At 38.2% G+C, this 25,921-nt stretch overlaps 1 protein-coding gene across 2 annotated transcripts in view; it reads right to left on the bottom strand.

Annotated features, from left to right (window-relative positions):
* Window positions 1-1,515: 1,515 nt before the first annotated feature.
* Window positions 1,516-25,921, bottom strand: part of SHPRH (SNF2 histone linker PHD RING helicase) — a 74,764-nt gene continuing 50,358 nt past the window's right edge. The window contains exons 23-29 of one of the 2 annotated variants that reach the window (XM_058667351.1): window positions 21,654-21,725; window positions 20,120-20,308; window positions 8,809-8,901; window positions 8,183-8,269; window positions 6,949-7,127; window positions 3,129-3,209; window positions 1,516-1,655 (exon numbers count right to left, since the gene is read on the bottom strand). In XM_058667351.1, coding sequence (XP_058523334.1) covers window positions 1,559-1,655; window positions 3,129-3,209; window positions 6,949-7,127; window positions 8,183-8,269; window positions 8,809-8,901; window positions 20,120-20,308; window positions 21,654-21,725 — 798 coding nt within the window. In that variant the 3' untranslated portion in view covers window positions 1,516-1,558. Of the gene's footprint in view, window positions 1,656-3,128; window positions 3,210-5,202; window positions 5,732-6,948; window positions 7,128-8,182; window positions 8,270-8,808; window positions 8,902-20,119; window positions 20,309-21,653; window positions 21,726-25,921 lie in introns of those variants that run through there. The other variant, XM_058667332.1, reaches the window with a different exon arrangement.

Here is a 25,921-nt window from a genome sequence, read left to right as displayed (position 1 = left end):
CAAAATTGAAGCATATCAAATCATTTTCCCTAAAACACAGTGCAAAAGGAAACCCTATGAGACAAGCAAGAAGCAACACCGAGTCTGGTTTCTACATCAGAACCATGGCCGTTCTGGCTTTCAGCAGGACGTAGTTTTCAGTGGAAGAACATAAGATTCGGAGTCAGGAAGCCCAGACTCCAAGGATTATTTGCTACATGTCAGAGTTAATCCTTCTGAACCTGAGCTGTCTATCTTCAAAGCAGGAATGTTAAGTCACTTTCATTAGACTGCTGGGATAATTAAACACACAAATACATAGGAACTCTCTTCAGAATATGCAGAGAGCTACAAAAATAATTCATTTAAAAGAATTGATGCGTATCTTCCTTCAAGTGAAGAATAAGCACCAAAAATGTGTGTATGTTTTCCTCAGTAGAATTGTGTCATTCTACAAACCTGGGGTAATAAAATGCACCTTAGCTAAGCACCAAAGAACCTCTGGGAAGCATGAGATCCAGGGGGTATTTCTATGACAGTTACCTGGAAGCTAGGTAGCAGCTAATGAGTCCTGAGGGTCATTAGGAAATCTGAAGGCTCGAAGGAGAAACAGGAACACTTGTAGTGCAGCTCATGGCCAAGACACTGCGAGCTACACCTTGGCTAGTGATTTCAAAGTCCCTCAAGTCTTCACAGAAGAGGAAACATTCAGTTTTATCACTTGCAGTTACTTGCTTACAAGAACATGGTTCTCAACAAAACATTCGCATGAAGGGAAAAGTGGCAAAATAGCAAACTCTGTTAAGTGTACACATCAATTGCTAGGAGATCTAGTTACAGAGGAGCATAGGAAAATAATCCAAGAACTTACAATAATAATAACAGAAAGAAATCTTGCAACATTTCCATGTTATGATACAACTAAAAATCACAAAATGACTGTATTTACAGAGTGTATTTAATCTTTATATAAAAATGTACGAGAAAGCAGAGAATGTCAAGGTAAATGGTAATGCGCTTACATTCACACCACTGAACACAGAATAGAAGTAGGAAAGATTTTCAGTGTTGGATTTTTAGTAGCAAGATGGAAAGAAAAAAACTGCCTACCATTAGCTTATCAATGAGTTACACTATTGTAAAATTATGCACCAAATAATAGCCTAAGTGCACTCAAATAACCAGATTTTAATTTCATCAATTACTTTAACTATCACTAACAAGATACTGGTAGAGACACTGAAGGCTGCTGTGAAATGTTGCTGGAACATAGTAAGTCATATAAAACTAGACTTACTTTCCATTTCCTCTTTTCAAACTATCACTGATCTTATCAAAAGGAATTCTCTTAATTCCCTAGTTTTATCAGATATAGAAGTCTCTGGGGCAAAAAATAAACTTATTAGGAATGTAAAATAAATCTTTACAGCCGTCTGAAACAGTATTTGAGAAGGACTCCGTGAGTGCCTGACCAGTGCTCAGCCAGCACACACACAGCAGTGTCTGCTGACGTCACGCTCGGCTCCGCAGCCCGGAAGCGCAGCAGCACGTGGAGCTCCGCCGACTGGCTCCGGGCAGCTCACTCACGCTCTTCCGTCTCTCTGGTGAACAGGTCCGCGAGGTCGGCGACAGTGAGGACGGAGGCCTCCGAGTTCTTCCCGGCCGAGTTGGTGTGACTGCAGTTTTCCAGGTGAGCACAACAGAAAGAAACCCCGAGGAACCAACGGTTAGATTTACAATAAAAAACATTACACAAATACTTGCTAAGTGTTTGTACTAGGTCACAGGAAACTTTTCCAAGAACGCCGGTGACCTGGCATTTTTATGTCTTCTCAAAATTAGTGAAAACTTCCAAATATAATTTTGAGGCTTTGGCATAAAATAAATTTTTCCCTGCATAATTAAAACAAAAAAAGTACAAAGAATTAAAACTAAGAACAACTGCTGCTGTTTATCACCTCATTACCTTCTAACAATCTAGAGTTAATTTATTTCATGAGAATGTCTACAGTTCTTGTAATTGGTATTTTATTTAAGCAGTCTGCATAAAAATCATTTAAGTCTGTTACACACAGAAGAACAAAAATGTCTTCAAAATCTGGGCACAAGCCACCCATGGGACAAAAAAATTCTGGTTTCAAATTGCCTCTCAGATACTGAGAGTGTTCAGAAAGAATTCCTTCTAAAGCAGTAGTGTCCTTGGCTCTCCTGTGTTCTCTCTGTTTCACAAGGATGCACAAAGACACTGACTTAGTGTCTTCAAAATGACTTTAAAAATAGGCACTGGGCCTAGTGGCTAAATTCTTGCCTCGCATGCCATGGGATCCCATTTGGGCACTGGTTTGTATCCTGGCTGCTCCACTTCTCATCCGACTCCCTGCTTGTGGCCTGGGAAAGCAGTGGAGGATGGCCCAAAGCCTTGGGACCCTGTGCCCAAATGGGAGACCCAGAATCTCCTGGTTCGTGGAATCAACTCAGCTGCAGCCACTGCGGCCAACTGGGAAGTGAATCATCAGACGGAAGATCTTCCTCTCTGTCTCTCTTCCTCTGTGTATCTGACTTTCCAACAAAAATAAAATAAATCTTAAAACAACAACAGCAAAAAAGCCCACAAAACAAAATAAAACAAATCCCCTAGGCGTTAATACTAGGAAATTTTGATTCCAAAGGCATATTTTTAATATCAAAAATATTTTGCTTCCTCTGCTTCTGTGCTGTCTTTGGAATGACACTGCACACTGATCAGCTGGCTTGTCGAGTCCAGGAATTCCTATGTGCAAGTGACAACTAAAATACTCAAGGTACATAAAGCTGATACAAGGTTAGCTCTTATATATGCCAGAGAAGGATTCTTGGCTGGGCATAAAGATGTATTTCACTTAAAAGTAATGCAATGTAGTAAAGAAATGCATGATGGATAAAATAAGTTTATATAAAAATATCAAGTTAACTGAAGTATAATACAAAATACAGAGCATTAATTGGGAAACACTGAATAGGTCAAATTTCATAACTTGATTTCAAGGAGTATTTGTGTTGACTTCTTTCGTTGACATTTACGTAAACAAGTTCCAAAGTGGGCACAAGCTTAAACAGGAAACCATCGCCCACCCCCGCTGCCCAGGTAACAAGAGCAGACCATGACCGACCTCCGCTCAGCAGTTTTCAGCATCGCCTGCATTCTTTCTTCTATTGTTGCTTTAATTAAGAATCTGTGTACAATAGTAGGTCTAGAAGTAACAATTGTAAGTTAGAAACAGCCTGAAATAAACAGTCCATTCTGACTTCACATGCTGTAGCCACATTCAGTGGGTGCCCACTTGCGGCAGATTTCAAGGTGTTGCGGGGCTAGGCTTGGTCGGCGGTGAATAAAATGAACTGTCTCATTTTCTATGACGTAAGTGCTAATGAAGGCAGACAGACAACAAATGGATATAAAAAAGGCTTAAGGGACAGAGCTGACAAGACTTTTGAATGTCAGATGTGAAAATAGAAATATGGAAGCATTTGGACTTACGGTCTAGTCTGCTACAGACGGTGATGATATAGTGTAAGTGGAGAAAACTTACTTAGGGTAGGTGTGGGTGCAGTAGGAAAACTGTTCCCTCTAGGTCAATTAAACTTGAAACATGAGTCTTTAGGCAGTTATCTGATAGGGGAGATCCAGCTGAGTCACGTGCAAGGACAGAAGGGGATATATGCAGCTGGCCTGGCAGCCACTTGAGCATGTGGGGCTGGGCCTATCCATTTCAGTCAGCCATGGTCCCAAGGCTCCTTCAGCCCTGGAACTGGACGAAGCCATTTGGGGAGTAGACAATCACTGGGGAGGTACTGGGCAGTATCACGCTCTGGAGCCTCACTCCAGTGGTACAGTGAGGCCAACAACCCAATCAACAAAGCTGACGGTGAAACGCTGATATGGAGGTGCTGGTAGAATGGAGGGGAGTTCCTTCTATTACTTTAGAATATGGATAATAATGACATAGTCATATTGTAATGTATTACAAGATGACAGTTCTTAGGAATGTGAGAGGCAGTGGGACCTGGGACAAAGGATCTGTGCCATGCCAGCAGAAGCTAGGAACCAGAGTAAAGTCTCCTGTGTGGGTAAAGGGGCCAAAGCACTTAGACATCACAAACTTACATGTAAAATAAGCCTGTTCTGCCCTGTAGTCTTCCCAGGCTTAGATGAAGGCTGCTTCATCCATCACAGACCATGGTCACGGCGACCCTCCCACACCCTACACTTCGTCTGCTCACAGCTGGCAGTATTCTCCTCCAGATCTGTTGGGAACCTGAGCATGTCTCACCACGTGCAATGCTGCTCCCTGCAGCTCCTCCCGAGGAGACTGCTATGGCTCTGCTAGTTTGTGTTTTTGCTCTCCCATGCTCTCCGTCCCCCACCGGCCTCCATACGGCAGTCAAAACTACTGTCAAAACTTAGACTATGTCACTTCTCTGTTCAAAGATTCCCAGTGGGGAAGAGTCTCAGAGTGAAAACCATTGCTTTCTGGACCCAGCACAATCTCCCTCCTTCCAAAGCACATGGACTTCATTTTTTACTTCTCTTCCCTTGGTCACCTTCCCGTGCTAACTCGGGAAACTCGTGACTAACTTTCTCATGTCCGTTGAGTCTGTGCTCAGACGTGACCTTCTCAGTGCTCTCCCTTCCAGGCCCTTCCCTTGCGTGCTGCAAGCTCCCTTACCCTGTAGGGCTTTTCCGGCTCCGGATATAGTATATATTTTGCTTATTATGTTTAATGGTTACCATCTGCCTACCAATCTCCTTATACCTCAAACGCAGGTCCCATGAGGGCACCCCACATGCCTAGAGCAATGCCAGTACTCTGAAGATGGGGAAAAAAATCTACTGAATGAAGTTACGTGGGCACTGACACAAGTAGACTTTTCAAGCTGATAATGGAAAGACAAGACACTCGCTCTCTTTTCTTTGTATATGGGGCACGGTTCTTAGAGAGGAGAATGGTGATTCAGAAACCTCATACATCCAGTTCCCCCAGAAAGCGAAAACAAATCAGCGTACTAGGAAGCACAGCGAGACTGCCGGCTTGCTACATGGGCCTCTCTGCACTTATGGTTTTATATCTCAGATGAAGGCAGCCTATATTTTCAGAAAAAAAAGGTCAATGTTTAAAATGGAATAAAACTAACAGAAAAATGAGACACACTGCACTTTAAATGCGTCTTGGAGGTACACCAGAACATGCCTGCCTCTATCAGTTTTATTTTGCCTTTGTTAAGGCTCTGCTTGAACAACATGTTATTTTTCTTTAAAATTAAAATTCTTAATTTGCTCTCCCAGCTACTGCTTACAGAGAAGTCCCATTTCTGTGTATGGCACAGCAGGCCTCATTTTCTGCCGCTATTTTTCTTGTACTTAAATCTCCAGCAATTCCAAACTTCCCAACACCTTTGTGATTTTGCATACACAATGCTCCTTGGCTATGGACACCCTCTACTAGTCAGTCCAATGTTAAAATAATTATTTCTTTAAGATTCAATCCAAATTCTATTACAATATTTTAAATTCTATATTATGGCATTCTGGTAGGAAAGGATTATGTCTGAATTAATTTCCATCTCAAGTATTTTGCATAATGCTTGAAATATAGTTGGTGCTCAATAAATATTTATTTAATGAGTACTTAGTACAGATGTGTGCTTTTCTTTCTTCCTTTAAAAAATATTCAGGGTATCCAGCATCCAAGAGGCAGTATTTCCTGGTGACTTACTGAAAGATATTTGATTAAAGACAGTGTATGCCATAGAATAGTTACTACTTGGCTTGGTTGGTTATTAAACTATATCTAATTACTTATTGAAGCTAACTCAGGGTAATGTCATTTCCCAGAGGTAAGAATTTAAAAAAAGGATCCATTTGTTTTCGATGACATGCATCTTTCCAGTACAGGCTAATTTAGACAATCAAAAGTCAATTCTTGTCAGAGTATGATGATGCTTCTTTGTGTAAGCTATTCTAGGTATTACTTTTAAAACAAGGCAATCACTTTTTTTTGCAGGATGGAAGATGCGATTCTGGAATTTAAGGGTTTGCTGCGTGCAGGAGGGGCAGCAGGAACTCTCGTGCTTGTTCATGGCAGAGTAATGTTTAAAAATGTAGTAAGAATTCAGATTGAGCATCCCTAATCTGGAAGCGCCAAAACAAACAAACAAACAAAAAAACCCAACATGCTTCAAAATGTGAAGTTGAGTGTGTCATGTCAAGTGCAAAGCTCCACCCCTGACCTCATGGAATAGGCTGCAGCTAAAACAAACACACTAGGGCCCGGCGCCGTGGCCTAGCGGCTAAAGTCCTCGCCTTGAAAGCCCCGGCATCCCATATGGGCGCCGGTTCTAATCCCAGCAGCTCCACTTCCCATCCAGTTCCCTGCTTGTGGCCTGGGAAAGCAGTCGAGGATGGCCCAATGCATTGGGACACTGCACCCGCGTGGGAGACCCGGAAGAGGTTCCAGGTTCCTGGCTTTGGATCGGCGCTCATCGGCCCGTTGCGGCCCACTTGGGGAGTGAAACATTGGACGGAAGATTTTCCTCTCTGTCTCTCCTCCTCTGCATATATCTGGCTGTAATAAAATGAATAAATCTTTAAACAAAACAAAACAAAAAAAAACCCAAACACACTAAAAATACACTGTCAAATTATTTTGAGGTTACAATGTCTAGCATATTTGTGAAACATAAATGAGTTTTGTCACTTTCTGTTTAGATTTGGATCCTAACCCTGAGATATCATATTATGCATATGCAAATATTCCAAAGTTTAAAAAACTCTGAAATCCACAACACTTCTGGCCCCAGGCATTTCAGGTAAAGGATGTTCATCCTGTAATTAAAAACAAATCAGCTGCGATGAACACAAATGAAGAGTTTAAATGCTGATTTGGCATCTCAAACCCAAAGCAAGTTACTAATGCTCCTTTTAGTTCTTACTTTGTCTGTCCAATTCGGTGCACCCGCCCTATGGCCTGAAGCTCGTGGGCAGGGTTCAGTATGGGCTCCACCAAGAGAACATGTGTGGCTTCAATGATGGTTAATCCATTAGAGCCTGTGTGCAGGGGTAGCAGCAAAATATTGATTTGCGGATCACGTTTAAATGCTGAAAGGTTCTCCTAAAAAAGAAAAGTACATTTTAGTTTTAGCTGGTTCAGTTCAAAGTAAGAGCAACACTGTCACAGCTCATGTTAAAGGTGACAGATGCAGGTTCTCAACCACAACCTGCATTTTCCTATTAACATATTGGTTAACCAATACCATGTCAATTAATACCATAATGTTGTCAATTGTTGTAAATATTATGTTGGGGCTTTTAATTGATTGGGATGATACTCTGCCGGCTCCACCTTCAGACCAGAGATGGTCTCACTAAGAAACCATTGAACTTACCAGGAAAATAAGATGCTGGACTTAATGCTTGGTCAATACCTCCAATGAAAGAATCTCAACTGAATTTGAACTATGGTAATGCAACAAGGTGGAACAATCCACCATGGGGGGAGGGTTTTGGGACGGGCGGGGGGAATCCCAGTGCATATAAAAATGTGTCACATAATGCAATGTAATCAATAAAAAAAGGTGACAGATGGTGTCTAGTCAATGCAAAACATAACTGTGGAAAGCAAATGTCAAATTGAATTTTAGGGAATATAAACTTACTAGACTTTAATTTTAATGAAGTAGCACATGAATGCTCTTGTTCTTTATAATATGTAAGTATAAGATGCATATGATTTATTCAAATTGTGTCATGAGTTCAGAGGGAAAAGAGGGAGAAAGAATAAATATACTAAGAATGTGAAATAAGAGATGACTATGCAAAATTTTCAGCTGATATTTTGCATATGTACCTTTTCAGGGTGTGTATGTGTTACTATGCTATGCCTACTGGAGGACAATTCTGGTAAAATGTAGTTCTGTAGTTCTGTCTGATCCGGTCTCTTTAGACCCTAACCCCGAGGATGTGTGGCCTCACACCAAAGGCCAAGGACATTGTCACAGGTAATCTTCTACTAAAGAGCCAAGAATGTCCTCAGTATGGGCGTAAATGAAAAGATCAAAAAGACCTAATTTGTTTTTAAATGATAATTTCATAATTAATCAAGGAAGATTCAACTAATGTGGCTGATGTGACAGAAGACAAGAAAACAGAAGCAAAACACTGACATACCTGAAATGTTTTAACACGACCGATCTGTGCAAATTCCATGTTGTTATCAGTGAGGGCTTTAGAAATAATATCTAATACATCTTGCCACTAGAACACACAAAACAGTAAAAAAAATTATACATAATTTTTATCTACAGAAGAACTGAAAGTATGTTTTATACTTAAGTAAATATAAGCAAAACAAAATTCTTAAATAAAGCAGCATCAACATTATTTAGCTCCATCTTGAAATAACAGTGGGTTTTGTTTTGTACTAAATGCTTGCTGAAAGGAGAAAAAATTAAGTCTTTGAAAACTGAGATATGGTAAACAACAGACAATAAATGATGGTGCACTTACAGAGTGCTTTTAGTCTAAAAAATAATTTGAGAAATTATTCTTGAAGGTTGTAGATTCAAATTTTGAATAAAACAAAAAATAATGAAAATGAACATAAAATCATAAGTACAGCAATTATCTTAATCTCATCATATTTATTTAAACATAATTTTATGGATATAGAAAAATGATCATAAAACCTCTGACAGTAGTTCTACTACAGTAGGCATTACATTTCAGTTCTCAGATATCAACTGCTGAGAGACAACCAGTCTGGGTAAACGCTGAACATGGGATGCCGATCTCACCGTGGAGAAGACCAGCGCTTTGGCCCCTGGATCTCTAAGCTGTATTTTCATCAGAGTTCTCACTACAGCTTCCACCTTTGTAGAATGGCTACCCTTTGAATATAAAGAAAACACACATTACTACCAAATAAAATCTAGTTAAGAATGGGAAAACAGGGGCAATAACATAAAATACTTTTATTATCAAAACTATATGTAAACCCAAATCAAATTACCCATGGAAAACTAGTACATAACAGAGAATCACAGATATATTAATTTTAAAAATTATGTAGCTGCATTCTAAAGTTATTTAAAGACAGTTAGCTTTTATTAGTTAAAGATGTTTGTATTCAAAACACTCTTAATCCAATCTCAAATATATCAGACACTATGGAATTAGCTGTTAAGAATTCAGTGATTCAAAACTTGAATGTAAGCAAACAGCAAAGGATCCAACTGAATGAAGAATACTTTGGTGCAACAGTAGGAAGGACACAGATACAAATGATGGTTACTTACATCAAGGCAAATCCACACAAATTAAAGACCCAAAAGGAGTAAGGCTCCTGATACATTCATACAGCCTCTGGATTATTCTATGCAACCCGAAACCCTTGAATCTCAGAGACTCATGAAAAGAATCCTCCTTATGTAACATGGATTGCAGTGTCTTCTGTATTTGTTTTTCCCATTAACTGGTACTAGCATCATGCAGAATGCTGATAGATGTTACTTAGCATATATATGGTTCTGCACTGGGGTGGGGGAGGGGAGTAAGCTAATAATCAAAAAGGAGGGCCCGGCGCCATGGCCTAGCAGCTAAAGTCCTCGTCTTGAACGCGCTGGGATCTCATATGGGTGACGGTTCTAATCCCAGCAACCTGCTTCCCATCCAGCTCCCTGCTTGTGGCCTGGGAAAGCAGTTGAGGATGGCCCAAAGCCTTGGGACCATGCACCCGTGTGGGAGACCTGGAGGAGATCCAGGCTCCTGGCTTTGGATCAGTGTAGCACCAGCCATTGTGCTCACTTGGGGACTGAATCAATGGATGGAAGATCTTCCTCTCTGTCTCTCCTCCTCTCTATATATCTGACTTTGCAATAAAAATAAAATGAATCTTAAAAAAAATAATCAAAAAGGAGTTATTTTTTGCATCTCCTGTAACCATCTTCAGAAAAGTATAAAAATGAGAACATGCTGAGAAAAACAGAGAAATAAGAAAGTGAAGAAAATACAGCACGCACTTTTTAGCCTTTACTCATCTGGAGTATTCTGGGCAACGGTGTGGCATGCAAACAAATGGGGAAAATCTAGTTTAGTTGCCAATTGTGTAACTTACTAGGTATCTAGGTTGTAACCTCCATAAGCCTTCACTTCCTCATACATCATACAGGACAGCTGCCATCTACTGCCAAAAGGGATTGTGTCAATGCAAAGAGAAACCAGTAACTTATTTTTCTGAGACAAATATGAGCATTATTAAGTGACCTAGGTCACGCCACAAATGGGAGATCTAATCAAGAGGAAGAAACGATATTTCACACCAACCCTAGCCCGCTTCTCAATCTTTCCCATAGGCTTTCACACAGAGAAACATTCAAAGGTGAAAATAAAAAGAAAATAAAGAAGAAAGCTACATTAAATTTAAAAGTTGGCAAGAAGAGCCTTGGGAAAAAAATTAAAAATTTTCATAGTAAAATTCTGAATTGTCATTTATTTCGTAGGGCATACGACTCTCAATTATACCTGCAAGGTTAAAAAAAAAATACTGAAAGGCATTTCTCAAATGAGAACAAAGGGTTTACACAGTCACCTCTGCGATTCATAAGGTACCATTTTAAAAACTAGGAAAGCCTTTGTAAACAACACTCTAAGCCAAACTGCTTCTTCTCTAGAAACAGATGAGAATACTTTAGCAAAATCCGGGCAGTCCAATGACAGTTCTCAATGATCTGATCCAAATGCTACTGTTTTGAACCATTTGGTACCAGTGAGGTTAATCCTTGTGAATGAAAGAACAACAAAGAAATTTAGAAATCAAAAGCTCTGTTTGGTACAGGCTATGGAAGTCCTCTATACAAATCTGTGGAAAAGTTAAAATGTCTGTTTTCCATTAGCTTTGTGGTGATCCCCTCTCATATGAGGAATGAAACAAATTTAGATACTCTTCATTTCAAAATAACAAGTGGGGGAAAGTTTTTCTGCCATGGGCTATTTGGATATTTATGACATCATCCGTAGACCAAACACAATGATCAACTTTAAAGTTAGCCTGCTATTAGGATTTCTGGATTTTGAGTTTTGCCTGTGGTTTACGGGCAGGGTCAGACCAAATGATTTTGTTGGTCTTTTATGACCCATGGGCCAGGTGTCTCCTATCCATGTTAGTGATGGACGAAAAGTAACTATTGAAATGACAAAATGTTGAAAAAAGTGAGTGGCCCCAAAAGTATCTCTGGGTCATGGTTTGAGTATACTTATCATACACAGCACCTCTGAAACCAACCCAGCAAAAGCAATCCATGCTAGAACACAGCACAGGTGAAGGTACCTCCTCCTGAGAGCTCACAATGCAGACCTTTACATTAGCATAAAAGTACTGCTTGTAATTTAAGATGTTACACTAAAACCTTCCCGCCACTCAACTCTACCTTAGCAAGAATTCAGTCTGCTGTTAAAATGAGAAGAAAACGCTAGACCCAATAAACAAAGGGTTACACTGCTCATAAAGAAATACAGAAAGGCAGGGTATATTGAAGCAGGAAAATGGAACAGAAATTAGATAGGGTATGGTTTCTGTTCAATTCCAATCATAGATTTGGAAAATGTGTTGTCAGTTTTGTTGGACAGTTACAGAGAACCGTTGGTGACAGGTTGAAGGAACTTTTAAAATGATTTTGGCAGATTTCACATCAAACTAACCTCTAAAAATGCTGCAAATTTTAGACTATCAATAGCTATATTTGCTGTTTTTCTGCACACTTGCAAAAAGGTTCAAAATTTTGCCAATCTGGTAAGTCAAAGGAGGGGCTGAATTTTTATTTATTCTACATTTCCCTAAAGTAAGTCTGAGTATAATTTTTTTGTCATTTAGAATTAATTTTCTGAACTTTCTATTTGTTGGATTTCTTCACATAAGCAGTGCTCAATTAGGGCTGTAAATATTTCCTTATCTTTCTGTCCAAAGTTTACATTTGTTAGATACAACAATTCAAGTCAAAGTGCTATTAGTGTGTGTGTTATCGAGAGTAACTCATACTCGGATTGCACAGTAAGTATTCTGTGATTTGCTTTTTTTTCCCCCTGTGATTTACTATTTTGATAGATCCTTGAGAGCTGGAGAAGCAGTCTTCAAAAGAAACAGATGAGGGATTTTATTAGGAGAACATTTTCCTCAACTTATCGCCCTGCCTTGGTTCTATCTAATTCATTCCACAATCAGATAATGAAACGAATACTACACACATTACAAATGATTCTATAATAAAATTAAGAGGCAGTGAGAAGGCTGAAGGGACAGTGGATATATCAACTTGATCATGGTGAGAAATCAAAAGGTTCTGTCTAAAGCTAGTATTTCAGAAGACAAAATTAATGTGTTGTTGAAGTTATATAGGTGACCCTACAATCCAAAAACAGAAATTGTACTCAAGTAAGACAAAGAAAAGGAATAGTGGAGAACATTATTTTCCATGTTGTGATATTCCATTTTACTTGGAGTTTTTCACTTTTTCGCTCGTTAATAATTTCTACTAAAAATTACAAATTTTGTTTATTCCTTTTTCTTACAGGAAAAATAGGCTTCAAAAGGAATGAGCTGGATGCCTGTAATTCTGGAACGTTCAATTTAGTACTTCAGTGAAGCACTGGGATTTTGTTTATTACAAAGTGCCCTCTGAATTATCATTTACTTCTCCAACACAATGATACCGACATTACCTCTTACTGCCCAGGGTCAAACAGAAGCCTCATGTTTCAGCTTTGTCGGAGTGGGATAATCAAATTTAAAATAGGCCACAGAGAGTACTGGATTACTCTAGCAACCTTGTAAAGATACTACAAGAATCAAAAGTCTTGAGACTATATTTTTGATGATTTCATTTTAACTGAGAAACGTTAAAATGGACAAACTCATACATCTTTACATTCCTTCATCCTCATCAAAGAGAGCTACGCTCTAAACAGCAATACGAAATACTGTCATTGTATGTAGTGTTTGGTAACAGATATTTGATGTTTAACTTGCAAAACTAGTGTGCAGTATAGAGTCATTTCCTACTTTTGGTATCATGGACTTTTCTTTGTGAAGTGAAGCTAACTTCTTCAATGTACATACATTGTCCGTGATGGCTTCAAGGTGAGGGAGATCAGTGACTTTTGTTTTTCTATCTGCACATGTTCAGCATGCTAAAAATCCATGCTACTAATACAGTTATAAAGCTTGTGTGATTGGTCCCACAAAACAAAAATATCTTCAAAGCACATGCTTTGGGTAAGTTCTTCAACATATTAGCTGAATAAAGCTCAATGTAAACTTTACCTAGATTAAAAGATACCTTACAACTGCACAAGTCACAAAAAATTTTCAAATCCTTTGAAAAATTGTTCAGAGCAGGGCTGGTGTTGCAGCTTAATAGGTTAATCCTCAACCTGCTAGCCCCAGCACCCTTTATGGGCTTCATTTCTAATCCTGACTGCTTCTGGATTCAGCTCAATGTTTATGGCCTGGGAAAACAGTGGAAAATTGCCCAAGTCTTTTGGACCCTGCAGCCATGTGGGAGACCCAAAAGAGTATCTTGGCTCCTGGCTTTGAAGCAGCTCAGTTTTGGCTGTTGTGGCCATTTCAGGAGAGAACCAGTGGATTGAAGATCTCTGCTTTGCTCTGTAAATCTGCCTTTCAAACAAAAATAAATAAACAAAAAAACCAAAGCAAAACAACAACAAAAAAACTGCTCAAAGAGTTAAGACAGAAACTACAAAAAAGTTCATTTTATTTGGACCCAAGGGTTCTTACATGTATTTCATGTGTAATACTGTCCAACTGCTGACCCATCAACTCATCCAATTATCCACCCAAATGTGCATACCTGTAAGTGCCTGTTACATGGCGAGGCGTTGTTCATATCCCAGCAGCCTGGGATATGAATGAAACAAAATCCTCCTCTCAATATTCTAATGAAGATTATATTCCTCAAAGAAATAAGTTTATCATAAAGACAAACTCATAAAAAATGTACACTGTGTGTTCAATTATTGCAAGCTATGGCTAATTTCAACATAAAGCTCACTGACAGTTTACAACTGCAGTTAAACAGAAACTGGCCAGTGAAAGGGAGTTTTTTTTCACAATTATATTAAGTTTTGAGATAGTATAACAAAAAACATGTAACTGTACTCCCAATTTTACCAGTTATTGTTCGTGTATATCATGTCATATAAACTGCATTTTATCCTACATGAGGATATTTCTTTTATTTCCAATGCTGACAGAGAAAGAAAGAAATCTTCCACTCACCAGTTCACTTCTCAGATGTCTGCAATAGCTAGAACTGACCATAGCAAAGTCAGGAGCCCAGAGTGTCACCTGGGTTTCTCAAGTGGGTGACAGGGATCCAGTTACTCGGGTCATTATCTGCTGCTTCCCACTATGCATTCCCAGGAAGGCAGATTGGAATTGGAATGAGTGGGACTCTAACCAGCCTTCTGACACAGAAATTAAAGTCACCCAGGTGTAGTGGCTTAACATGCAGTGACAAACTACTCATTATAAGATAATACTTAAATATATTTAAATGTATTCACTTGTGAATTATATTTACCAAATTAGTTTATAGCAATGTTAGTCAGGATTTCATAACCGATTTCTGCCCAGAAACTTGATTATATATTGAAAGTAAAAAACGTCAGAAGTTATGACAAAGAATAGGATTCCATACACAGGATCCTATGGTACTCCTAGTGTGAATGTAAAAATACAACATACATTTTTTCTCTACAAAAATACTGAGAATTTCTGGATGCAGGCAAAAAAATATCTTCCTAAAGCAGGTCAGTTGATTGTCAGTCACTCAAGAGTCTGAGAAGACGAAGCAAACAAGCACGTGTGTTGGGGTGGAGGGGAAGCTGCTTTGCTGTGGCTCTTTCTATGTAGTGTATTTTCTCTTAGACAAAGACTTCTTATGACATAAGAATTTGTCCATTGTAGGGTCAGGGCAACTACTAACAAAAATGTTGCGTATGCAGTTTAGCCAAACACAGGACACAGAGCACAGGCCATGTGAGTTAATGTTCTGCCAGGAAGCCTACTTCACCATCCAGCATGCCAGGCAGTTGTCAGAACTTGCAAGGGGAATTTTGTTTACTTTGTGAAATGTCCAGTAGGTTCCAAAGGTCATTTAGGAATACTCTCACACTGTTGTTAGACACATTATTTTAACTTCAGTGAATCGACCCAAGGGAACAGCTGTGATTCCAAGATTTTATTTCTATAGTTAAAGAATTCTTTACAATGTGCAATATCTATTTTTAAAAAGCAGCACTAAGGAATAAAGTCTTATACTACTACTTTTATGATTGTCAAATCTCTTTTATCTGTAGATTAAGATTAATGACTACTGTATAAATTATGTTATTTATGTCTCACATGAATGCTTATAAACATTTCAAATGAAGTAAACACTGAAGATTAAAAATTATACATTTTCTATATTATTTATTAATGATGGGTGATATAATTGACAGTAATGTAAAAGAAAAATACCTTATATTTAGGAATAATTGGAAGCAATAGCTGAAAATTGTGAAAAGAATATCATAACTAATTATATGGATCTATATTTTCTATATTTTAAAATACATTGGGGGAAATTTCAGAGTCAGAGTAACACAAAATCTGAAAATAAACAGCTGGCTTCAAGGAGAAAGTGATGGGGGGGTGTGAAAGCAATCAGCTGATAGAAGGCAGAAGTGGTAGACACTGGTGACAGAAAGGTAATATGTACACATAAAAATATAAGCAATTATTAAAGTATAAGCAATTATAATTTATACTGTCTATAAATTAAGCATATTCTATAATCTTAGCTTTTTATAAGATGTTTTAAAGAGTGCACATATTCATCAGTACTCATGAAGGACAGGAAACATAAGACCACAATAAACATTTTGTCTACACTGACAACCTTGTCCTAACAGAACAGCAATGGAACTGCCCTGACCACCCCTGAATCTAGGAAAGCTGCCACAGACCAACAGGTGTTGGGGTTTGGTGGCTCGATGACTCAGTTTCTTAGAGGCTGTGCTGTTTACTGGTAGCTGTAACAACCACTTCCTCAACCTCACTACATGAAGCCTGACACAGCAGCTCTTTGTCATGCTGGTTCCTTCTATCAATGCCTTTCATCTTCAGGATGGGCTGCCTCTTCTTAGCCACAAACACGATCTGTGGCCCTTGAGATAACTATGGCCAGGGGACAAGACAAAAGAGCAGGAAAGGGCTAACAGATCATCTTTATTTTTATTTTTCATGATATGATTGCAGACACAGGAATTCCCCCCCCCCACCTTCTCATCCTCCTCCACTGTATTTCCCCATATTATAATAGTACAGTCCTTGAGCAACAGTCACAAATCCAACAATCTGCTATACTGTAGCTACAGACAATGGCAGATAGTCTAGTTCCTATTGTCAGGCTATATTTAAGTTTCATTGGCAGTCCTTTTATTTAGGAGTAGAAATGCATACTGCAAGTATTTTCCCATTATGCTAGGTTCCACTTCATCTATGAGAACATATGTATAGATATGTTTATGTTTGTATCTATTTATCTGGTATTTTGAATGGAGGTTACTTTATAAGAGAGAACATATAATATTTGTCCTTCGGGGATTTAAGCTAGTACTGTCACAACGGAAGTCAGTACCTAGTGTTAACGACAACTGAAAATTGATCTACCATATGACCCAGCTCTCACTCCTGGGAATATACCCAAAGGAAGTGAAATCTGCATATGAAAAACTGCCTGCCAACCCTGTATTTATAGCAACACAATCCACATTAGTTAAGACATGGAAACAACCAAGATGCCTGTCAAAAAAAGGAATGGATAAAGAAACGGTGATGCATCTGCTCCATGGAATGCTACTCAGCCATTAAAAAGAATGAAATTCTGCCATTTGTCACCAAATGGTCCCAATTTCGTAAAATACACCATCTTTACGGGAACAGGGGCAAATACATTAGTGGAAAGAAAGGAGTAGCAAGGGGAGCTGGAGGATAGCAGTTCTTTGTGTGGTAGATAAATCACCAAAGACCTTCAACACTGATGAGCAGACTGCACCACAGCTTACCGTTGTGTCCTGAAACACGCATGGCAAGGGCTCTGGAAGGGACCAGGGCTCAGGGCTCCTGGGATCACAGTCCTCCACTCACTTGCTCTGCACTTTCCTCCTGTTTATTCACTCTCCCAATTTTTTCATTCCACTCCTGAACCTTTCACTAGTGCTGTGCGGAAGTAGTCTCCTATGGCCAACAATCTGATCCACATTCTGTACTTCTCGTGAAAACACTGCTCTTCAACGTCTTGCTTAAGGTGGAACCTGGCTGTACTTGAAGCAGACTGCTTTCTAAACAGTCCTGCTGAGTGGACAAAGGTCATTCTTGCAATCTCCTTGCAACTGAGCACTGGTATTTGCTTTAGTCCACAGCAGAGGTTCCAGAGCATGACTTACAGCTTTGTTAACATTTTCATTCTTTTCTATCCTTTGTTATCTACTTTACCCTTTGTTATCATTCACTGAACACTACCCTTTCTTTGAAGAACTCAATAGCTACCAATCTGCTTTTTTTTTTGATTCTACAACCCAATCAAAGAGTTCCTGAAGTCATCAATGACCTCCATGTTAGTTCACACAGTAGTTGATCCATTTTCAATATTGCGGAGTACAACTGATAAACCACCCACTGACCCAAGCAGCTTTCCTGTTGCTAACATTCTGCTGTACAGACTGTCTCTCATTTCTCCATTACAAGCTCCATTTCCTCTGTATTCCACTTTTTATAAGGTTATGAATTACAGGATTTGACCTGAAGCTTTAATTGCTACAATTCTTATATTAAGTATTACCTCACCAGTTACTTTCAATTTTAGGTCTCTAGTTCCAAACACCAATACTTTTCTGGATGTCTCCAGCACCAGAGATATAATGCCTTAAGTGGATTCTTTTACCACATAGTTATGTCAGTAATGATCATCTGCTTGATTTTCATGTCAGAACCCAGTCATTTATGACATCTTCAAGTTCTATCTTATGAATCAACATCCACTTCACCTCCACTACCATCAAAGTAATCAAGGTTAACAACACAACTGGTGTCGCTTCCTGAACTGTTCTCTTCACATTTTTCTCTACTCTGTTCTTTCTCATGTTGGAGGGATTTTTTTTTTAAGATTTATTTTATTTTTATTTGAAAGTCAGACACATACAGGAAGATCTTCAGTCTGTTGACTCACTCCCCAAGGGGCCACAACGGTTAGAGCTGAGCCAATCTGAAGCCAGGAGCTTCTTCTGGGTCTCCCACATGGGTGCAGGGTCCCAAGGCTTTGGGCCATCCTTGATGCTTTCCCAGGCCACAGGCAGGGAGCTGGATGGGAACAGGGGCTGCCAGGACACAAACCGACACCCATATTGGATCCCAGCGCGTGCAAGGTGAATGGGATCCTAGCGCGTGCAAGGTGAAGACTTCAGAAGCTATGGGATCCTGGCGTGTGTAAGGCAAGGACTTTAGTTGTTAGGCTACACTGCCCGGCCCGAGGAGGGATGTTATGAGTATCTACATGTGATAAAGATCTGCCTTGCTTACAGCATTTAATGCTCCTTTACTTATGTGAAAATAAAATTGTCAGATTTTCAGATGGAGCTTTAATATTAGGGCCCTCTGAGGTCTCCAGAGTCATTCAATTCCATTTTCATTCTGGTTTTTTGCATTCTAACTACCTGGTTCCACTAGAGTCCTTCTTATCTCCGGCTTTTCCTGTGTAGAACATTGACCTCACCTCCTTTCCTTAGGCTGACTACTCCCACGCACACTGAAATGACTGCTTAGCAGTCAGTCACTTGAGTCAGAATTGTTTTTTTTTTCTTTTCAGTTTTTACCACAATTATAATACGTACCTATTTAAGGTCTGTGCTTTATCTCCTAACTCAACCTACTTCCCCTCTACTGCCTCAGCGACGAGTTACAGCAATGTCCAGGTCTGCTTCACTCCCGAATGTATGCTGCACCTGAGGCCCAGCACACTATACAGTTCACTGATGGAACCAAAGTTCATTATCAAAACTTTACGATTCTGTCTATTGTACTACATTAAATAACAATATGACTGATATTATCAGACTTTACTCAAATCACTTGAGAGAAAAAAACCCAGTGATCAAAAATTCTTTAAGTCAACTATAGCTTTTTAGAGGGAAAACACGATAATAACTGTTCTTGTTTCTAACCACCAAACATATTCTTAGGAATGAGTGAAGACAGTATCAAGGACACAAAGTACAAACTCATGAAGATTCTTCTTCTTACGAGTCAGTCTCACCACTCTCTAAACTACTTTTTGAGGCTCTGATACCCTACTACATTTATATATTGATCTGAGCTTGCCCCGTTTGGTTTGCAGACATTAAAAAATATATTTAAGAAAAATAAGAACACATATCTAGTAAAGGCTTTTCATTAACTAAAATTAAATAATACAATTAAATAAACTAAGAAAGAAAGGTTAATTATAGAACATGTTTCGATTTCCAACTATAATCATTTTTTTAAAATTTGGAAAGAAGCAAGGAAAAAAAAACCTTACAAAAATAAAAGGCAATTTTGCTCTACCCCAAATATCAATCCACAGTGTTTAAAAGTACACCACCTCCTTTTTTGAAAGTGTATCTTTCAGTTTCCTTCAATTTAGTTGGATACATCCTTTTCTTTTCACTACAGGGCTGTGCAAAATAATATAGAAAAAACTTTTCCAAAACAATTTAAGCAGATTTTCACCTATTTCTAGTGAACAGAAAAATCTACAAGATAATCAAATGGAATTCTATGCTATTTTCTTGACACAGCGGTCGTGACTATTGCTACATAAGCATTTAAGTGTTCTTACGTCCTTCAACATACAAAAAGTCGTACACTGTGGCTGTCAGGCATCTCTCTGTGGGCAACAGTGATTTCCAGAGTCACTGTACCTATGCTATTCATCCTAGTGTTCTCATCCAGATACTGATTTCTACCACATTGCCTCACGTATGTTTCCACACATTTCTGACTCACTTTACCTTGACAGGGATGTCTTCCTCCTGGCTGGCTTTCTCTGAGGTGAAGACGTACGAGATTTCCTTGTGAGAAGTAGTCTGGCGGCAGATGGCACACCTGATGGCGCTTCGGTGAGACCCCACGCTGTATTGCTCGATGATAATAGAAACACATTCATTACAGAAACAGTGTCCACAGGTTAGTACTGCCCACTGGAAAGGAAGCACACACAACAAAAGCCTCAAGCTAGCAAAGATGTCTTGCAATCTATAAATTTTTAGTAGAATAGAGTAAAATAATTTTTACTTTGTTTCATGAAATTAATGTTTTATGTTATTAAAGCCAGTGATACTTCAAATTAGTAACTTTTGGTCCCGAAGTTCCCAATATTTAGTTTGGCTTACCCTAAGTGAGTTTTACAGGTATTAGTTTATAAGAAGTAGGGTTCTCCTTTCAGATTCAGTAAAAATGCACATTACTCCTTCCATATTATCACAGCAGATACAATAGAAGAAATGAAAACATTATTTTGGAGATAATATATACTTAAATTGTATTATTTAATCTTTAAAATAGATTTATATTTTCACATGTCAAAATATTTACTATACACAGTGAGACAGACACTAGTGTCAAATTTATTTAAGAAGTGATTGTGGATACATTAAAAACAAACAAAAACCTCAATCAAAACAAACTGATGGAAGCAGCTGAGAAAAGACAAATGGCCAAGCCTCCAGGGCATGTGTCAGCTGCTATGAGCTATCCCTGAGGACTGTTAACTACCTTTCAAATAAATAACCAAACGTTAAGAGTACAGTTTTATTACTATTACAGTAATCTGATATATTTGTCTACTTTTAGAAGACTCATGCTAAAATTAAAAGAGATAGTATAAGTGAAAGAACTCTAGAAACTGTAAAGGTTTAGGGGAAAAATGACATAATTTCAGAGACAATCAGATGCATGGATCTTGTCCAAAAGAGAAAAAAAATACTATTCTATGTGATCACGCTTCCTGTTTTCAGCACAGCTGCTGCCAAGTATCTGCAGCGCACTGTGCTGCTGCTGCTCAGTCCCACTGTAACAGCCATCCCTCTGAGGGCCACAGCCAACAGCAGGACCCTCTGAGAGCCCACCTGCCATACGCAGGTGTTCCTTGTTTCTCATTACTGTCTTATAATATGGTACTCATACATTAAACTCTTCATTCTCATATCCATAGAAAAATATGGCCAATAATGCTCTACTCATTTAATAGTAATAGGTTTAGCTTGAATTTCGAAATGCAACAGATATTGTGATACCACATATATTGATTTATCATACAAAGCAGGAAGAAATCAGTATGATAAAATATGGAAGATGAGTTCTCAGGGAATATCTAACATGATCCCAGCATGTTTTTAGATACCCTCTGGCCTTACTTTCATGGCAGAGCTGGCACTTGCCTCTCATACAAAGTTGTCATGAGAAAAACAGAAGAAGAAGAAACACAGAAACCTTGTGGAAGCCTGAACAATGCAAACTGTTTCACACCTGACACCATAACCTCACCTGCTTCCCCAGCTGTCGAGCGCATATGGGACAAGGTTCTGGATTAATGCCTCCCGATGTTCTGTCTTGAGACTGGGCAAAAAGAACAATCCAAAAATACATTAATTACAGTTTTATATTTAAGATCTGACACATGTCTTATAAGACATTTAAGAACTGCAATTTAAATAATCTAATAATCGAGGTGACATACTTAATAAACCAGATAGGATTACTATTTCTGGAATTAAGACATAATTTATTCAAAGTGTGAACCATGAATGGAAAAAAAATCTTTAATACAACGCGTCATCCTATTACTGTTTTGTGATTACAAATACAAGGCAAAATCAAAAGCACAATCTAAGTTAAATTTTCAAAATTTTATTTTCAGCTTAGATTTTTACAAAGAACTGTAGAGTACTTTAAAATGTGTAGTTCATAGATTTTTGAAGTAAGAGTTCTTTTTTTTTTATTAAATTTATTCATTAATTACATTGTGTTGTAATTACATAGAATCTGGGATTCTCCCCCTACCCTCCCCCCATGGTGGGTTCCTCCACCCCGCTGCATAACCATAGTTCAAGTTTAGTTGAAATTCCCTCCCTGCAAGAACTGAAGTAAGAGTTCTTTAAAAACTGGGAGAAAGCTGTACTTACTCTCCCATGTTTGCTTACCATGGGATCACATACAAGGGAAGTCAGCACTGATTTAGGTAACATTACCCCCTACCATAACTACCTGCTTCTCAGCATCCTTCTCCTATCTTTTCAAAATCTCCTTCAAACTATTATAAGAACCGTAGGAACTTCAAAAGTTACCATATGGAGATTTTAAATCTACGGAAAATATAAAGGAAAGTAAATTAGATAGATCATTAAGGTTTTTGTCTGTGGCTTCACTAATTAAATCATTTCAAATAATGTATAATAGCACATTTAAACATGTTGAATTACAAAAGCATTTCACTACCTGTCACCTAAGGTATTCTGGGGATAGCAAACCTGGCTGAGGCTGGAGTGCAACATGGCCTCCTACTGCTGTTTCACCATAAAGAGGCTCACTGGTCCAGAAGGAAGGCTGAGGGAAGCAGGGCTTCTCTACATGGTTCACAGTTCCAAAGAGGAACCAAAGCTTGGGAGAAGGCACTGTGCATGAATCTGCATTCTCTGCTTTTGTCTTAAAGGAAAGTAAGTCAACTGACCAGTACAAAACTTATAAGGTAGAGACTGCTTGAAGCCTTGTACACAAACAGGGTTATAATTACAGTAATTTCTGAATTGTCTGCCATAACTCACAATGTATCTTCTTTTCCAATATATGTAAAAAATGAGTTGGCAATTTTTCTTTACATGGTCAGATTGTAAGTATTTGTGGGCCATACTGTTATGTTGCAACTGCTCAACTGCACTACTGTAATGTGAAATACAGTCACAGACAACAGGCGCATGAGTGAGTGCAGCTGTGCTCCTGCAAAATGTTTGCTAGGTGGTGGGCAGGATCTGCTCCACATGTAGCAGCGTGTGGACTCCTGATTCACATAAACTGCCTTGTAAGCACACACACTTACCTGCATACTGTCATATACTTTAACCTTCATTTACTTCAGAACATTTTTCATTTCCACTGTGATGTTTGTGAACCGTGAGTTATTTGGAAATGTTATTAATTTCCAAATAATTGAGGATTTATTTAGTTATTTTCCACTAGAAATTTCTAGTTTAATTTCCCTTTGCTCAAGAATATATCCCTACATAATTCTGATACTTTGAAACCTTTTAGAGTTGCGTTTTCAATTAGCCAGTGGTCCACACTGTAAATCGTGTGGTTCTGCAGTTATTGAGTGTAGCTGTCTGTGCCAAACAGGCCATGTGCTCAAATGCTACTACCTTGAGGGATTTTATATCTATTTCTCTTAAAAGAATCAGGTCATACTTAACCTCTTTCCTTTGTGTAACTGTGATATATTTTAATTTTCATATATATTGTATATTCCACATAATTGTGTTGCTGCTTCAAATTGTTTTATATTTATTTATATAAGTATTCATTCGTATTTATGAACTATTTAAGTTTCCTGTGCTCTTCATTCCTTTCTATAGCTTGAGTCTTCAACTTGGGATCTTTTTCAGTCAGAATTGCCTTAAATAACTGTAGAGGGAGTTCAATGGGGATGCATTTTCTTTCAGTTTTTGTTTACCTGAAAGTATCTTTATTTCACTTTGTTACAAAAGATACATTTATTTACTTGAAAGGTAAAGTTATAGAGGGAAGAGACAGAAATATTCCATGTGTTGGTTCACTTTGCAAATGACCACAACAGTCAGGATTGGGCCAGGCTGGAATCAGAAGCCAGGACCTTCAACGATGCCATGCTAGGCCCTTACTTTATTTATTTGAAATGATATTTTATGCAGATATAAAATTATATGTTGCAATTTTTTTCAGGTTTTTAAAAACTGTGGTTGCACTGTTTAACTAGTTTCACAGAAAAGTTAAAGAAATGAAGTAACCAGAAAAAAAATACCTTTGAAACATTCAAAGAAAAAGGCTATGTGTTCATCAATTTTAATAGTACTCTTTGGTATGCAGTATACTTTTTCTATTAATTCTAGTTGTTTTTATATTTTCATTATTCCAGTTTTTAGCAGTTTGCCTGTGATGTTCCTATTTTCCCTCTACTTTCCACCACAGGGTTCTGCTAGTTCCTTCAATCTGGAAGGAAGTTTCAAAATCTCATTCATTAGTTTTACAAAATTATTGGCTGTTACTGTAAGTGGCTGCTTCTTCACTGCATGGCTTTCTGACTTCAGTTGTAAACATGCCAGACGACATGTCTGTGTCTCCTATCTCTTCCCTTTCTATTTCTCTCGCTAATTTAAATAGAATATTTTCTATGTTACTATACTTGAGTTCAGTCATCGTATTTTTTTCCTGTGTCTGTTCCCTATTCATTGAGTTTTTAATTTCATATGCTTTTTTTTCTAATTTCTAAAATGTCTGCTTGATTTTAACTATACAGATTCCAACTCATTTAACTGAACTTTTTCTCCAGCATATTAATCATAATTCTTTAAAATCCTTTCTTGCTATGTCAACAATTTGGAGTATCTGCAGGTCTACTTTTAATGGTCATTTCATCTCACCTACTTTTCTTTCACAAGTTTCTACTATTTTTTTTTGTAAGATTCATTTTGTATTTTTTTTTTTTAATTGGAAAGGCAGGTATACAGAGAAGGAGATATGGAAAGAAAGATCTTCCATCTGCTGGTCCACTCTCCAAGTAGCTGCAACGGCCGGATCTGAGCTGATTTGAAGCCAGGAGCCAAGAATTTCTTCTGGGTCTCCCATGCGAGTACAAGGTCCCAATGTTTTGAGCTGTCCTCTACTGCTTTTCTAGACCACACGCAGGGAGCCAGATGGGACGTGAAGCAGCCGGAGCACCAGCTGGCATCCATGTGATATCCCAGAGGATGCGAAGTGAGGATATAGTGACTAGGCTATTTATTGCTCCAGGCCCAAGTTTCCATTATTTTTAAGACAGATTTTTTTTTCCTAATAGCCTTCCCTACTTTAACTGTTAAATTAATGATGGCTTGTCATTAAGTGTTATTCCTATTTAGAAACAAAAGTTACACATTACAATAGTAATATACTATTAAGGAGCTCATCTAGTTGTCTACCATTATTTACGAAGGTTTTTCTTGTTTATCATTTAGACCCATTTGAAATTTACCAGCTTACTGACTTAACACTAAAAAATATTAATAATGTAACATACTCATCTTTAAACATTTGCATTATTCTTCAAAGTATGTCATTTTATGATTAAGATTTAACTGAATCTTCCAATTAGTAAGACATTAGCAAACCTTGAATTTATCGCTATCATGGTAGTAGTTAAGTATTCAATTAACATCTACAATGTCTACATCAAATTGGAGGGCAACTGCCAAGACTGCTGATTTCAAATCCTAGTATTATACACTTACATAGCAACTGTTCAACAAAAAATTTGGTGATTGCCAGAAAAATCTGCTACTCAGTATTTTTGTTTTTCTGTATTTGTTTTGAACTGTATCCCAATTGTGTATATTCCCTCTGAACTTTCTAACAGCTTTTTCTTATGTCATTTAAACACTGAAAATACAACTTAATCTAGACCATACGTTAATCACAAGAACTCACTGAATAGAGGAAGAGTTTCCGCCCGCTAATTCACTCCCCAAGTGACCACAATGGCTGGAGCTGAGCCAATCCAAAGCCAGAAGCCCAGAGCCTCTTCTGGG

This window comes from Ochotona princeps, chromosome 1 (genome assembly GCF_030435755.1).
Source record: "Ochotona princeps isolate mOchPri1 chromosome 1, mOchPri1.hap1, whole genome shotgun sequence".
Taxonomy (NCBI): domain Eukaryota; kingdom Metazoa; phylum Chordata; class Mammalia; order Lagomorpha; family Ochotonidae; genus Ochotona; species Ochotona princeps.
This window is presented reverse-complemented; position numbering and strand designations above follow the sequence as displayed.